At 39.0% G+C, this 17,723-nt stretch overlaps 1 protein-coding gene across 1 annotated transcript; it reads right to left on the bottom strand.

The window, feature by feature from the left end:
- Positions 1 to 15,714: 15,714 nt before the first annotated feature.
- LOC107087079 (fish-egg lectin-like) lies at positions 15,715 to 16,984 on the bottom strand. The gene is made up of 5 exons (XM_015378434.1): positions 16,878 to 16,984; positions 16,553 to 16,789; positions 16,252 to 16,466; positions 16,046 to 16,170; positions 15,715 to 15,961 (listed from the first exon to the last, which is right to left on the bottom strand). Exons 1-5 carry the CDS (start codon positions 16,930 to 16,932, stop codon positions 15,820 to 15,822), a joined length of 774 nt encoding a protein of 257 aa, XP_015233920.1. The 5' UTR covers positions 16,933 to 16,984; the 3' UTR covers positions 15,715 to 15,819.
- Between the last annotated feature and the right edge of the window lie 739 nt (positions 16,985 to 17,723).

Here is a 17,723-nt window from a genome sequence, read left to right as displayed (position 1 = left end):
TAACATGACCAGCGGGGAAATAATTCACCAAAAACAAGAAGGTTACAGCAGCTCTCATATTTTCTTCTGTTTCTTACTGTGCAGCTCCAGATGAAACTCTGCTTGTTTGTCATGAAACACCTGTGACGAGGAGACTTTTATACCTGAAATATCTGAGGCTCAACTGGTTTTTGATTATGTTTGTGGAATTCAGGAAGAAGGAAGTTTATTCCATTTTAAATTTTTTAGAATGATGCTATGTTAGAATAGGATTGAACAAAATACAACTTTATCGCCATTACACTGTCACAAGTGCAAAGGAAAGGAAGAGTAGCATGCATCCATCCAGAAGGGCTACACAGAATATAAACATTTATTTACATGTGCAAAGAGAGTATACTGTATGTATTGACTTTGAATGGTATATATAACCAGGTAGTAATTGTAAGAGGCTATAAAATAACTGAATATGAAAAACTTTACAGCAAGCTTCGGATATGGATTATATTAGTGGGGTTATAATACATATTTGATTGTTGTGTGTTTTTTTCCTTTTTTTTGTGGGCGGGAGGTGGTGGGTACAGTCCTTATAGTTGGTGTCAGGAGGTGCTCAGGAGCCTGACAGCAGTTTGGAACTACCGGTAGCTGTTGCGATGCCTGGTGGTTCTAGTTTTACTGGTTGTCCTTAATTATACATTTACAATGAAGTGGCCTGACAGTAGAAGAAAAGCAAAAATCTGGGTTGATCCTTATACTTAGCAGAGTCTTACTAGATGCTTTTCCATCAAGTTTTTCTAATGTGCATTTTGTAGTATTGCATCACAAAAGCTTGATAGAAATTTTAAAATTTGAAAAAACTGCCTCAAATTTGCTAAACAGTTTCCCCCTCGCTTTAAGTGGTTTTTGGTTTTTGCACAAAAAGTGTTAATGTGCAAAAAAGGAGATGGAATCAGGTCAGACTTAGCAAACTTTAACCTTATATGACCATTTAGCTCTTTTCGCTGTCAGCATCTTCCCGGATATTCCTCTTATGTGCATAGACATGGCTGGAAGCAACTCAGCCATTAATAGCTAACAGGTTAGCATAAGGACAACTCGCTTGATAGCAAGACAGTTATCAAAACTTTCCTCCATTACTTTTTTGTGGTCAGTGCTAAATTGTAGCCTCTACTGTTTATTAAGGCCATGCGTGCTAATGTAATGTGTATTACAGTGTATGACATGATTACACTTTACTGTGCTTGGTCACTTTAAACCAAATGGAACACGATAAATTAGTTTTTGTATTTTATCTAACTTTTAAAAGTTTGCTTTAACTTCAAATTTCAGTTAGATGAAAACAGGTCTATGTTTATATTGTCTATATGCCATGTGATTATGAGTCTGTTTCAAAAAGCAGGTTTAACAAAGTCCAATTCAAATCTGCAATTCTAAATTGATATAGCCTAATGTTGAGAACTCTGAATTTTCAGTTTCACAACAGCTTCTATGAACTATTCCAATCAACTCTAAGTAGGTCCATTCAGAGTTGAGCATGTGTGCATCAGGTATAAAAAGCCATTATCAGTGCAGCGCCGATTCGATGAGTCACTATTAGGGGTGTAAATAATAATCGTTTTGTATCGATGCATCGATCCAACAGCCGACGATCCGATGCATCGACACGTCCGCAAGAGAATCGATTCATGTTTTTATTTTTTCCTCCGGTCTATTTTTATCCATTTGCTCCTGGGAGTAATTCTCCCTCCCGTGCTGCGGTGGCGCTAAACCTATTTTGCCCTCCTAACTCGCTTCCTGGTTATACTCTTACAGCAGTGTGTTGCAGTAAACTTGACACAGACATTTTTAAATTATACTCAATATTGAAGCGTGGTCTGTGCTACACGCTGTGGGTCTAGATACGGCCGGGGCGGTGAGGAAGTGGGGGCGAGTTTAGTCCGAAGACGGAGGGACATGAGAGCCAAAAAGAGCGGATATCCAGGTGGAAAAAGGGTCCCAGCGTTCTCGCGCACCTCACTCTTCTAGCTTCATGAGTTGTTTTCCGCAATTTCGGTCATAAAAACAAAACAAGCTGGCCTCCTATCTGCGGCACTGTTTGCGGTCAGCTACAATTTGGGAGAGGAGCAGCGGAGCGTCTATGGAGGGGGACGTCTGGAGCCGAGGTATTGAATTGCACTCACTGCACTGATTTTCTGCAGAATTTTGCTGTATTTTGTGATGCAACTTTTCTACTTCTGTTATTTGCTGTTTCTAAAAAAAATGCATAACGATATTACAGCTTTCATTGATTTTTTTCAAACTTGAAACTTTGTTTAGCCTGTAAGGTATAAAAAGAATAAATAAAAACTAACCGATTTATCGATTAATCGAATCAAATCGAATCGAATCGTGGTGTATTCTTGAGTATCGAAAAAAATCGAATCGCTGGGTCAGGAAATCGATACTGAATCGAATCGCCATGATGGATGTGATTTACACCCCTTGTCACCATGACAACAGGCAACAGGAAGCTCCTATTTGACCCCACTGGAACTCCAGATTTTTATCCAGAAATAAAAAAACAAATGGAGAATGTCTTTAAAAGCCAGAGAAACAGCGCAACAGCTGCAAAGGAGTGTAACGACTTCAGATTCAAGCAGACAAATCAGGACTGTTTACAATACAACTTTTATTCAAAATTTAAGTGAGCGGCTGAACTTCTGCAGGGCGGATTACCTGATTCTCCGATTGAGAGTTCAGTCCAATTCGAGAGGGAGACGAGGAATCCGGGGGGAGATTGTCCGCCACTTGGTCGTTACCTCTTCAGAGCTCAGGGTGAGCTGCCGCCGAGGAAGCAACAGTGTCCATGAGGGATAATCCAAAGCCGAGGTAACACACTCCAATTTCAGTATCCAGCTGAATCCAGGAAGTCATTCTACAAGCCAAACCGACAGAGCAGACAGGGACAAGGCAATAATCTGGCACTGATGGCAGGCAAGCAAACAGCATACACACCTGCAGGAACCAGGCGAGGAGCAGGTGCAAGGGCTCCAGTCTGTGTGGTCTGTGTTTTTGTGTGTTTGTCTTCCTTCCTCCACCAGGCGGCGCCTGGTTCTGATTCTCCTCCTCACACACCTGCAAGGGGTTACCTAGTTAACGGAGTGCTCTTAAGCTGCTGACTGCCACTACCTCAACGGCAGAGTGTTTGCCAGTTTTGGGTACTCTAGCCAAGCTGAGTTTTGCTGAGTCAAACTGAGTTTTAGTCAACCTGAGTCCTAACGTTGTTATTTTGTTTTTCCCTCTCGGTAGGAAGTAATCCTGCAAACTGGATTTTTCGGACCTTCTCTCCCTGGAAGGACCAACTGAGCTTCAAACTGAGCTGGGAATACAAACCAAAGATTGGATCCCCTTTCCCCGAGGAAACGTTTGAGATTCACACTGAGCAAGGGCTTCAACTGCACAACAGTCCGTTCAAGTACCGCAGGAAATCTTAGTGGCAGTCAGTCTTCTCCGTTCATCTACAAGCAACCGCATTCTGGATAACCCTGTCCACCCTCCACCGCATGAGACAAACACCGAAACACATTCCTCACCTACTGGAGTCTAAGAGTCAACCAAATCTCTGGAAACGTGAGTCTGCCAACCTTTTCTCCTCTTCAAGTTGCACTGCGCTAAATCGTCTCCCACTGAACCTGAACTAACCGCAGTGTCTTCCCCTCACCTTTCAGTTCCGGTTAAGCAGTGTTCAGAGCGACACTGGAATCTCCACAAAGAACTTCTCAATAAACCTGTTAAACCTTTCCCCTTGTCTCTCTGGATTGGTTTATCTGCATGTGGGTCCAAGCTCTTGATAAAATCACGAGAGCAGCTGTGAATAGAACTAACAAGAAGCAAGCCAAGGGGAAAGGAAACAGGCACAAGGGGGCAACGGAGAGTGACTTAAGAAATACAAAACTGCATAAAAATAACACAAAATGGAAAAGAAACCAATGAACAAGAAAACATGTATTTTAAACATGTATTATATTGTAATTACAGTAAATGTATACATGAATGAAAAATAAGTTCCCCAGGTAAGCATAAAAATAATTTAATTTTACTTTGTAATATTTTTATGCATCTAATCTATCAGTCTGCAAGTTTATCTAAATGCTTTATTTCAAATCAGATTCATTCCTTAAGTTGCAGCTAAATTGTTGTAATTTCTGAGAAGTTGTAACTTGTTATAAATTCAGAAATACTCTGTAAAACCCCTGTCTTCATGTGAGTGGATGTGTCTGGTATTACACTAAGTCAACAGTAGAGTCAAGCAAAAAGACGTACAGAGTGGAGTGTATGTGTTCGAAACAGCGGTGGGGAATTATCAGCGTTAACTCTCTTTAACGTCTAATAGGGCGATAAAATTTTTTTTGCCGTTAATCTATTCTCAGAGTTGGGTTGGGAGCTGAGCCTATACTAATGATGACTTTCGCCTTGATAGTTTAGCATGGCTGTATATCTGGGGGCGAGAACGAATCAGTCTTCCAATCTGTGTAGGCGTACTGTGAAATTACCACATCGGACATGATGTGCTGACATGGATGCAGCTATAAGCACAGCTCTATCAGCCAAGCTAATCGATCTCCTCCCTCAGTGGATAGCCACAACTTAGACTTAGAGACTTACAGAGACTTTATTGTCATTTTTGTGACTTTATTGTCACAAGCTGCTCAAGCTCATTTTACAGGCGGCCACAAGCGACCTATCTTATAAGCTACCTGCAAGGCAAACTGTCATGAAGGGAATACATGACCAGCAGGCCGATGAAAAGTTGATCGAGGTGACATGTGTCAATCATTCAGGTGATATGTTCTCATAAGGCCATCCTACATCCTCATCTTGTAAGCCATCTTTTCTGCACATGCACCCTTCCAGGCATATATCTGTGGTTGACTACAGTTTCAGACAGTCATTGAAGCTCACCTTTCTCACTGCAGTTCTTTGAAAATGGTTGAGGGTCGAAAGAGAAAAAGTGTCTATGAAGTGTATTAGAAGAAAAGAAAGGACTCTTCACAAAGCATTATGGCATTTGCTGTCACAGTGGCCCGCTGTGACTAATAACCAAGATGGCGCAGGCACAGTGTGTTGAAGGAGGAGTTATGTTACCAACAAGGAGCAAAAAGCAGTGATTATCTGTCCGAATGGTAAGTTAGCTATAAAGTCTACTATTAGGGCAGTCGTTCAGATACAGTAAGCTTGTATGAGTTATGAGAACAGCAACTTTTAAACAGAGAGTAAACAAGGAGAAATGGGCTCATGCATGCTCTCGCACTCGTTTAATAGGCGTTCCCTCTCTAGAGGGGATACAGGATTTTGCATGTTCTTTCTTTTAAAAAACAATCACAAAATCCTCCACAACCTTTAAGTAAAGAGAGGAAATCACATGGGATTTGCAAACAAAAAAAAAACTAGACCTTTACATTCTGGAGGTTGCACACATATATCATGAATGTATTTGGCAGAATTCAAATGGGCAATTTTAATCTAGATTAATTCCAAGATTACAGTGTGATTAATCAAGAAAATTATCTATGCCTACCTCTAGATCTAAAGCTACAAAATGAACACACAATGCCAATAAATGCTGAGCCAGACACCCTGTCTTTTAAGATTAGGCTTAAAACCTTCCATTTTTTATAAAGCTTATAATTAAAGTGACCCAGTTATCCTGAGATATATCTATAGATATTCTGCTATAGGGAAAAAGCGCGGAGGACATAGGGACTAGTAATTCTTCATTACTTTTTAGTTCAACTTCTAACTCTGGATTCTCTCTGAGTTTTTTCTATGCAGTAGCTTCATCCAACCCGGTGCTCTGTTTAGCTTTGATGCCATCCTGGTGTCAAAAGAAGTTGGGTAGCAGCCAAATGTCCATTATATATGATAGAGTTGAGCTTGTCTTTCAGTGCTTATTCCCCCAAATTCAGATTTACTCTGTGAAATAACTTATTTTAGGTGAATGAGTGTCTCTGGTATCATCCTGTTATCAGAAAGATTGTAGAGAAAGACCTCTCTGTTTTCTGATCCTGCATAAAAATGATTGTGGTTGCTTCCTTGCAAGAAGATGAAAAGCCTTTCTTCAGTAGGGCAATGTTGTTGATTGGCATAAAGGTAAAATGTCACTGAGCTGGCTTTGTAAATTTGTTTAACAACACAATCAAAAAGATATGTTGAAATTCAGGAAGAAGGAAGTTTGTTCCATTTCTCATATGTTTGCATATAATTGTTGCACATTGCACTGCGCTAAATCTTTGCGATGAGAGGTACACTGTCTTTCAACACTCTTTGTGGTTATTCAGGGAAAGCCATTCAGCTTAGCTTTATGTTGTTTAACTGGTTGTTTTAATTAAATCCAAACAATGTGGTGTTTTGACATTCTTACTGATCTTTCATATGCCATGTGATGACAGATTTGCCTTCACTTTGCGAAGACTAACATGTTCCGAAAGATTGTGAGATCATATCTGAATACCCACCATGTATTAATACAAGAGAGTTTGCTTACTGATGCTTCATAAAGTGACTGACTGATGGAAATAGTTTATAAAAATCATTAACTGAGAGTAGTTTGCAGTCAAAAAGAATAAAAAAGTAACCAAAAACTCAGTAATGACAAACCAATGTAATATGAGGCTGCTGGTCAAAAGTGTCATGATTCTGCCCTCTGTTGACTTCATTTTAAGTTTCTTTTTGAGTTTTCAGGTATTTATGTCATTTTGCCTTGTTGGTCATTGATTTATTTTCCATTTTGTGCTATATTTAAGCAGTGTTATTTTTTTTTAGTTACTCTATGTTGTCCCCTTATGCCAACCTCCTTTTGTCATATAACTTGACCAGCATTCAAGGTGAGACAGTCAGCAGGAAAGTAAAAAAAACAAAAAAAAAAAACATAAACAAACTGAAACTAAAGTCGAGCTGCTAAGATCTGGAACTCTCGGATGCTGCAGGAGGGGGAGCGGGTCACCGCCCAATCTCAGACACTCTGTGGGAGAAACACAGGTAAGTGACTATAATCATCTGAGGTGAGATGATGATCTCAGTTAGTCACATACATGATTCAACAGTCCAGTCCATCTCCCTGAACAGGGGCACAATCCAGCCACTGGACCAAAGACTGATTCGGCATGCATCACCCAGAGTGTGACGCATGCCGACGCAATGAACCAATTCGACACAATTGGCCAAAATTGTTTGGTGACCACTGTAGCTGTCTGACCAAGTCTGCAGCAGCTGGGTCTCGGGGCACCCGTTCCCGTTGCTCAATGTGCGGATTGACAAGGGAATTCCCAAGCTCCTCAAGAAACATTCTCAGCTTGGTGTTATGGGTTAAATTCCACCCTTGGTGAATATGGGTTCACAACACAAATGTATTGTATACAGACACATTGAGGATGTTGTAAAACACAACCATTGGCCGTCTCCTGGTCATTCGCTGGCAAGTGTAGGTGGCAGTCAGCTTGTCCAGATTGTCCACTCCTCCTTTGTTTTTGTTGTAGTCCAGGATGATTATGGGCTTTTTGTCACTTCCTGATGACACAGCAGGATTTTTCTGAAGAGTGGACATCAGTATCACATTCCCTTGGTTTTTTGGACAGTATGAAACAACAGCGGTGGTATCTGTGAAAACAAATTTGGAGGAAAGTGGAGCCCTGTCCTTTACCAGCAACATTTCAGCGGGCAGTTCAGGTTTATTCATTTTTTTACGGTGCCCACCATGGTAAGTTTCCTTCTGGGAAGTTCTTGTCCAAGGTCATTTGTTGTTTGTCATTTGTGCTGTTTTTTTTTCCCTCAAGGTTTGTCATAGAAATTATGACTTTTTTAGTGACAATGGCAAAAAAAGATCAAGGACGTGCTTTGATGTCACTTACTCTTGTCCCAGCAAGCCTCGTGACCCCAGGGGTCATTTTGATGATGTTTGCAGCAGCTGTTTTTCCATGCACATTAGGAGGAACTGTGCTCCAACGGATGTTGCCACGTTTGGATTGGAATGATTCAGCAGGAGCAGCTTCAGCACCAGTGACCTCCTCTTTAGACTGATCAGTTGTGTCTGTTTCTTCCAACTGGTACTCCACATCATCTTCATTCTCAGAGGCCTGCTCACCTTCATTGCTAAAATCCTGTGTGTCCTCTACCTCATTTGCAGCAAAGATGTGATCCAAAGCTTCATTTACAGTGAATCTTCTCCTCATTGTTGCATCCTGTGAATTGGTGATGTGTACTCTGCAAGTCACCATCTCTACACTCAAATGGCTTGATAAGCCTGGACATGTCTCTCTTTGTTTGTTCTCGCAAAAAGGCAAAGAGAAAAGCCCCTAAATGAAGCTCAAGTGGTTGGAGGAAGAGGCTGTTGGTTGATTGCGTGTTCATGATTTAATCTTTGGCATTTTTTATTGTTTTATAATCGAAAAATTTAACCGGGTCACAAATGACCCGAACACCACAAAAGTCATTTTTTTCACCAGAGCACTTTATAATTTAGTAAAAAAAAAAAAAAAAAATTATTTTAATTTGTTTAAATGGAAGTCCCTGACAAAGTAAAAAAGTTTTAACGCAAAAAACAAATGTATGAAGTACTTTTATGAATGCTAAAACTCAAAATGGGTCCGTAGGGACCCTAACACCATAGGAAGGTTAACATGCATGCCTCTCAACTGACAGAATTTGAGTTTGAATCCCACTCGTTTCCTCCATTACATATCTGCTGCACAGAGTTGGTTCTCCCAGTTTTCCCCGTTCCTGCCATGGTTCAGACAGATGAAGATGATCATATTAAAGGAGAAGTATAATAATTTATGAGATGTACAGTGTGAATAAATATCTGTTATAAATTTATCAGTGGATGACCGTGGTGGGTAGAGATGTGTGTGCCTCTGTCTATTTTAGATCTATCTGCATGAAGTGAACTATTCTTAATCAATTCTAAACTAGACTTCAATATAACATATCTTTCCTTGTCTTTAAATAAAACTGAAAATGGGAAAAATCCACAGCTTGAGACCGGATTCTGCTGCATTCAAATACTGCAGTAGTTTTGAAATGCCCAGATCATTGGAATTCACTGGGAAGATTGATACGAAGTGTGACATAAAAAGACCTCTCATGCAGAGGTCACATGACTAAGGTGCACTCAAAACATTTCTCAGCAACACTCAAAAAAGTCGAAGTTGTGTTGAGCAGACTGACTCGAGCCTAACATCAATGAGTGTAGTTGCTCAACTGAAGGACACTCTGCTTCAGAACTTAAAAAATACTTGAGGCCCTCAAAGTAACTGGATTATTTGAAGAGTTGAACTGGAACCATAAGCTGCCTTCGCCCAATATTTAAACAAACTTATACCACCCAGAACAAAACCAACCTATCTCTCTCTTCCTCCTTCTGTTACTTCGGTCCCAGCTGTTTCCACTGCCACTCCACCAGCTGCTGATCCTCCATTGCTATGTTCCTCCTCCAAGTGCAGAAACCACCGTTGCCAGAAGATCACCACATCCTGCCCCACTGGACAAACAGACAACAACACAGTCCCTCCTGTGAGTCTGGTAAGTTCTCTCCGTACTCCTCAATGTCTCAGTCATCACCTTCAGGACACTCAAATATCACTCAGGACTGTTAAACAATCCATCACCCCAGTCCATCTCAAATCATCATATCTGATTTCCTCTCTCCACAGTCGACTCCTCATAGTGCTCCCTCTCAACAGTCAGTCCCCATAGGGTCCTTTCAGACCATTTTGGTGTCCTAACTCCTCAGTCAGACCCTCTCAGTGTCCTTTCTTCACAATCAGACCCAATTAGTTTTTTTCTCCACAGTCGCATTTCTCCACAGTTAGATCCAATTAGCGTTTTCCCCTTGTCAGATACTCTTTTTGAGCCCGCCCTGCGCTGTCCAGACCTCCTAAGGATGCTGTGAGCCCTCCTGAGACCCAGGATGGATCACAGTGTTATTTTTTGAGTTACTCTCTGTTGTTCCCTTGTGCCAGTCTCCTTTCCACTAGCTCCCTTCTAGTTACTTCTATCCACACCTGCTCCATATCAGTTTGTCCTGTATTCCATATATACACCTCCTGTGCAGTTGCTCCTTGCTGGATCATTTTCATTGCTTCATTTTTTCTTCTACAGTGGGGCAAAAAAGTATTTAGTCAGCCACCAATAGTGCAAGTTCTCCCACTTAAAAAGATGAGAGAGGTCGGTAATTTTCATCATAGATATACCTCAACCATGAGAGACAAAATGAGAAAAAAAAATCCAGAAAATCACATTGTCTGATTTTTAAAGAATTTATTTGCAAAATATGGTGGAAAATAAGTATTTGGTCAATAACAAAAGTTCATCTCAGTACTTTGTTATATACCCTTTTTTGGCAATGACAGAGATCAAACGTTTTCTGTAAGTCTTCACAAGGTTTTCACACACTGTTGCTGGTATTTTGGCCCATTCCTCCATGCAGATCTCCTCTAGAGCAGTGATGTTCTGGGGCTGTCGCTGGGCAACACGGACTTTCAACTCCCTCCAAAGATTATCTATGGGGTTGAGATCTGGAGACTGGCTAGGCCACTCCAGGACCTTGAAATGCTTCTTACGAAGCCACTCCTTCGTTACCCGGGCGGTGTGTTTGGGATCATTGTCATGCTGAAAGACCCAGCCACGTTTCATCTTCAATGCCCTTGCTGATGGAAGGAGGTTTTCACTCAAAATTTGACGATACATGGCCCCATTCATTCTTTCCTTCACATGGATCAGTCATCCTGGTCCCTTAGCAGAAAAACAGCCCCAAAGCATGATGTTTCCACCCCCATGCTTCACTGTAGGTATGGTATATCCCAAACAATTCTACTATAGGCTTAGAGTGCTTGAGGACATAGGGAAAGCTTAGCATTATTCCACTTCAATCTATCTCTGTTTTCTAATTCTAAATTGCTTTACATTTAAACTTCTAACTTTGCGTTATCTCTGCATTTTTTCTGTGCAATAGCTTCATCTTCAGCCCAACTTTCATTATATATAATAGAGTTGTGCCTCTTTCTCAGGGCTTAGTCCCTCAAATTCAGATATACAGTAATATGTAAAATTACTTATTTTAGTTGAGTGGGTGTCTATGGTATCAACCCAAGTTGACACAAAGATTTAAAAAAAAACACATGTAAAGAAAGACCTCTCTGTGTTCTGATCCTACATAAAACATTATTGTGGTGGCTGCCTTGCAAGAAGATGAGAAACCTTTCTTGAGTAGGGCAGTGTTTTTGATTGACATGAAAGGTAAGATGTCACTGAGGCTTTGTAAATGTGTTTAACAAAACAAACACAAAGTTATGTTGAAATTCAGGAAGAAGGAAGTTTGTTCCATTTTTTCAAATTTTTGCATATTGCATTTTTCACTGCACTTCATCTCTGCGATGGTAGGTACTGTCACTCAACACCCTTTGTGGTTATTCAGTGGAAGTCAGGCACTTTAGCTTGATGTTGTTTAACTGGTTGTTTTTAATTACATTTTAAGAATGTAGTGTTTTGACAGTCTTACTGATCTTTCATATGCCATGTGATGATAGATCTGTCTTCACTTTGAAGAGACTAACATGTTCCCACAAATGTTGAGATCATATCTGATTGCCCAACATGTATTTATACAAGAGAGTTTGCTTACTGAATGTTTCATAAAGTGATAGACTGATGGAAATAGATTTTTTAAAATCATCAATCGAGAGTACTTTGAGGAGAAAAAGAGTAAAAAAAGTTATGAAAAACTAAATAGTCACAAACCAATGGAATATAAGATCTTGTAATCAAACCAAAAAGAAAAGAAAATGGTTGCAAAAATTAGAATGTACTTGACTGGCAAAAGCTTTATCCTACACCCCCATAAAACAGCCAAAGACAGTGTGCTTTGATGTGCGACAAAATGTACAAAAAAGGGACTGCAATAAACCAGATGTAAGCCATGTGGTAATCTGTGCTCATGCAGAGAGACCAAGAAGAACCAAGAACACAGGGATGGAGAAAAGCCTGCAGTGTTGAGGAAAGGAAGTTAATAACAAACAGCAGTTAATTTCTTTGGACAGAGTGTTTGAAAAAAGAAGCTGATCAATCCCACACTTCACCTAAATGACATTTAATTGGTCTTATTTATATTTTGCTGATTTAAAAAATGTCCTTCTTTCATTGACAGAATTTTGCTAAATTAGAAATATCTTATCCAGGGTGATGCTGAGAAACTGTGTATGCATTTGTTACTTTAGGGTGCCTGGAGTATTGTAATTCTTCACTTTCAGGAAGTCCACAAGCTGTAGTTAGAAACCTTCAGCTACCGCAAAATGCTGGAGCCGGAGTTCTGATGAACATTCAAAACAGAGATCAAATTTTTCTTTTTCTGCTCGCATTTATTGCCTTCCTGTTAAATCCAAAACTAAAAATAAATGTTCATTCTCCTGTATAAATCACTAAATAACAAAGCTCCATCTAACACTAGAGATTAGATTTCTTCTTGTTTTACTAACAGGGCATTTTTCTTTAAATCTGCAGGATTTTCTTGTATTTCCTTGAAATGTATAAACATAGAATGGGAGGCAGATCTTTTACTTATTAAACCCCTCTCCCGTTGAACCAACTACCAGTTTTAGTCTGTGAGGCAGACACCTTTTCTACTTAAATTATAAAGTTTATAATTGAAGTGACTCAGGTTATCCTCAGCTATCTCTATAGTTATTCTGGTCATGTTTTTTTAATATCTTTTAACCCACATGCAGAGAGCTCACAAGAAAGATCAGGATTTAAGGTGTTTATTTACAAGAGAAGTTAATAATGCGATTCATAGTTCCGTTGGCTGTCAGGCCGGAGACCCAGGAAGGAGCTTAGGTTCTGTGGTAAGATACAGATGATAAGTTTGAGTTTACTTTGCCTGGAATAGATTATGACTGGACTTATTGTTGAACTGGGTTTTATCCACCTGAAGAGGGTGAACACTGAGAGTTAAGATGAGAGATTAGCAGAACAAACACAGGGTAGAGGAGGTTTGTCAAGAGCTTAAAGCGGAGGATGGAGTAGGCTGCCCATCAAAAGTCTTGATCCAGAGGATGGACAAAGTTCCAGGTTGGGTTTGTCCTTCAGGGGGCCAGCCAGAAATTCACCGGGAGCTGGGCTTATAAAACCTGAGACAAAAGGCGTAACGAGATGCTTTGGGGGCTAAAAACAAGGCTGGTTATGCGGTTTGAAGTTTACCATGTTTGTTTAACAATCAGGCACTGAAGGACTGGCAGCATGTGTCTTAAATGCTCCTCTCTGATGAGTCAAACCAGTTGCTAGTGTGCCTCACCAGATACTGGAAGGTGCTATGTTGCAACTAAAATTTGCAGAAAAAAGGAAAAGCAATCCTAATCCCAAAACCCCAACAATTCTGCCATAAAATTATTAATTTTAGGTGAATTGGTGTCTATGGTATCACCCTAAGTTACCACAAAGATTGTGAAAAAACACATGTAGAGAAAGACCTCTCTGTGTTCTGATTCTACATAAAAATGATTGTGGTTGCTTCTTTGCAATAACATGAGAAACCTTTCTTGAGTAGGGCAGTGTTTTTGATTGTAATGAAAGGTAAGATGTCAGTCAGCTGGCTTTGTAAATGTGTTTAACAAAACAAATACAAAGTTATGTTGAAATTCAGGAAGAAGGAAGTTTGTTCCATTTCTTTGATTGAATAACGTTTGTTTTACCTCACACTTAATTATGTCTTTCCAATGTTTGCTTTTACATTATGATAATAAAATTCCCATCACATTGAATAAACACACATGTTTCCATGGAGAGTAGCTATGAGATAGAACTGTGAGACTGAAAACCATAAATTCATAACACAAACAAAAAATAGACAATACAATAAAAAAATATTGTGAACAGTCTTAAATGTAATTAATTAATGTATATTTATTTATATTTATATTGCTGCTATGTTTTTATTCAATATTTATCAGTCATGTTATTATAATTATGTGCATTGTCAATTAAAATGCATCCAGATAGGTAAAGTAAACTTTACTTTATTTCTTATAATATTCTAAAGTTTCTGAAATAATTAAATTTCCTATTTGAAATTTTTAATAAATGTACTCATTCAAAGTAAATGTAAATTGTTACCTTCTATCTTTTTTTGGTAAACTGCATCCAAGCAGGTATTTATGATCAATTATTTTCCTTTTTTCAGAAACCCCATCTTTTTAGCATGGTCTTTAATATTACTGACTAAATATGACCGCCATATATCTCTTTTTTATGATCAGTTCGTTCAGTAGTTAGAAGTGTTCAATAAAGTTTAGTGGAAAAAACAAAAAAGTGTAATAGTGGATGCCGGAGTCTCGGCGTTAATACCATATTGTAATTAAACTCCTGAGGAATGGTAGCCCACAGTATCAGGAATAAATTATTTAAACAGAAAGAAGATAAGAAAAAAAAGTACACACATATTTAACATTGGGCTTTAGTGGAGACGTCAGTTACCCCTTTCCCACTGGCTGAAAAAACCCAATTAAACCAGAGAACAATTGACTTTTATAGGCAGTGGGAACAGGTCACTGACTCATGTGTACCCAGGTCTAACTACTCGGCAAGCGACCTGCATTAAAATCATCTCAGCTTTGATCTAAGTGCTGTGGGAACACTAGATCGGGGTTGACATGCTAATTTACGTGATACCATTAAGTCAGGCCTCAGCAGAGGTTAAAAGGGAGTTTTTCCTCTCCACTGTCGCTGCACCTTGCTTGGTGTCAGGGATTGTTTTCGAGTCAATGAGTCGATGTAATCAACTGGTTTTCCTTAGATAGAAAACTTTTAATCAATTACTGTATTATCTGGTTGAATTGTAAAGTGCCTTAAGATGACATGTGTTGTGAATTGGCGCTATAGAAATAAACTGAATTGAATTAAATGACCCATACTCTAAGGTACTTGTATAAATAGCTCAATAGAAATCAGGTCCCCGGACTCTGGACATTCACAAACTGCTCCTAAATCCCCTCCTTTGAGATTTTAGCTACCTGCTTTCGTTCACAGCTTTCAAGCTGTAGGAACATCTCAAGGATCTGGACTGGAAACAGTATGTAACTAAACTCAATTTTGACATTTGTAGTTGTGAACCTGCCTAAATACTTGTTCTCAGATTTTTTATTTATTTTATTTTTTTATTTTTTTTGCCACTCCATGATGTAGAATTGAAGAGATAATTTATTGCAAATGGGAATAAGGTTATAATATAATTTAATATTCTTTATGTTACGGTATAAATACTTACTCAATTAACTGTTTGAACCATTGGACAGTCAGTTCAACAATGGTAATAAACTCCTGGATAAGAACAGATACATACAGCACTTTTCCACAGATATCTTTCCTGATGACTGTTCAATTCTCACAGGAATTAAAATGAATGCTGCTTTAGCATAAATAATGAATCTCCTTCTTGTTCATTAACAGCAGTTATATATATATATATTTTTTTTTTTTTTTTTCTCCATTCACATCATTTACTTCAGTCTGACAATACCACTTCAATCAATCTCAGATATCAAGGACAAAACACATACGGTTGATGAATAGAAGAATTTATTATTTCCTTTAAACAATGTTTTGATATTTAAAATGTAAAAGCTTTAAGTGTGAACACCAAAAGGACAAAATAGTACCAGACCCAACTGCCTAATTTCATCAGGCAATTTCTTACTTTTGTTTATTCTCATAGTCATTTAAAGTAACAATCATTTACAAAACCACTTTGATTTAAACCTATGATTCCCCCAAATCCCCCAAAATCTTTTTAAGATTAATTCAAAGACTTTAAGCTGTTTAGTGAGTGCACTCTAGTATGAATTCACACTCAGTCACGAGCCACAGACGTCCCAGGTCATAGCTCACATGCTCGATGGGTGTCGGGATTTCAATTATTTTCCAATCTGCACCTCCTGGAGCTCCGTTGGAGATGCCGATCCTGTAAAGATAAAGGTGGTTATTTATAACCGTGTATGTTTTTTGTTTTTTTTTACTGTCCAACAGAAATACGATGAAAGTTAACCTTTCGTAGAGTTTTCCAGATTCATTTACAACAAAGACACGTCCATCAGTCCCAACTTCCACTTTTACCGCTTTTCCTTCTACTTCAGTCCATCCGCTTGTCACACAGGTGCTTGATGAGACACTCTTTGAAAGAAAAAAGGGGTTGAAAATTTGATTGGAGAATATTATGGCAGCATGGCAAAGGGGAAAAAGATACCCATTTACCGCAAAGTAGATGTTATGACTTGAGCTCACTCCCCAGCAAACATTTGAACTACAACTTGTGTATATCAGTCGCCCTGGCAGGGTATTTGAGTCCAAGATGCTCTCTGGCTGAATGGATGAGACATAACTGGCATTTAGACAGTGGATGTTGTTACCATCAGTAACCCCAACTACATGACCTTCTCCACCAGCATCCAATTGGTTCAACTCCTGACCTGAATACATACAAATGCACATTACTAAACACCTCATATTTAAACAGCTTTAAACTTAGAACATTGTTCCGAAACATAATACTCACCTGAAACAGGAAAGAAATCACCACCAGCAAATTTATAGACTTTGTTCTCATTGTTCACTCCCCAGATCCCTGCAGGTCCCACTGAGACATGCTTGAGAGGAACAGAGCCCAGTTTGGACCAACTTGATCCACTGAGGAAGAAGACGTTGGAGTCTTTGTCAGTCATCACAACCATCCCTTGGCTAGCATCAAGCTGGGCAACAGAAAACTGCAGCGGACCAGCTTTGCAGCTCAAACCTGTAAAGAAGAACCGTGAAGATAACATGTATCGATTGATCAAAGTTCAAAAAATGTAATGTTATCTCAAAACATGAAATAAACGCACCATAACAGCCGATGAAGAAATTCACCAAAACCAAGAAAGTTGCAACAGCTCTCATATTTTCTTCTTTTTCTTACTGTGCAGCTCCAGATGAAACTCTGCTTCTCTGCATGAAACACCTGTTAGGATGAGACTTTTATACCTGAGGTACAGTGTGGCTCAACTGGCTTTTTAATTATGTTGGTGGAATTCAGGAAGAAGGAAGTGTTTTCCATTTTTTATAATTTATCATGGTGTTGTTGGACTGGTTGTCAGTAGAAGAAAATCAATTATCATGCTTAATTGTAATTATCCAGTAAAGATGCTAATGCTGCAATTAAGGTAAGTTATGTTATCAGCAAGTTAATTGTTAAAAGTTAATTTTCGCCAAAGGTCTCAAAGTTACTCAACAACTGCAGCTCTCTTCCTGTCAGACCCATAAAATTGCTGCTGAATTGCTGAGTCATCCGACAAAAATAGACCTGGGGTCTATCTCACTCGGAACTGCGAAACCCCTTTGCAAAAAATTGTCTGGGTGTTTTTCCCATGGACTCTTAATGAGAGCTAAACGCCAAGGCCTCACTTTTTTTTATCGGCATAGATGCAGATTTGTTTGGTGTGTTCATGGCTTAAGCCATGATGTTACTTTTGAACATTGGTGGAGCAAAGTGCTTTGCATCTGCTCTTCCAAATAAGACCCCTTCCCCCCAAGTTAAGGTTTCCTAGATTTTTGAAGATGCTTCAGCTTTCCTGAACAGAGAAACAGTTACAGGTCTAAGAAAGTTGGAAAGATCTGACTATTTTAGGTGTTTATCAAAATAATAATAAATACATATTTTGCATCTTTTGAAAATAATTTTGGATTGCTTC

The sequence above is a fragment of the Cyprinodon variegatus genome, unplaced genomic scaffold (assembly GCF_000732505.1).
Source record: "Cyprinodon variegatus isolate N-32 unplaced genomic scaffold, C_variegatus-1.0 Scaffold172, whole genome shotgun sequence".
NCBI lineage: Eukaryota > Metazoa > Chordata > Actinopteri > Cyprinodontiformes > Cyprinodontidae > Cyprinodon > Cyprinodon variegatus.
The sequence above is the reverse complement of the archived record's forward strand: the minus strand, read 5'-3'. Positions and strand labels throughout refer to the sequence as shown.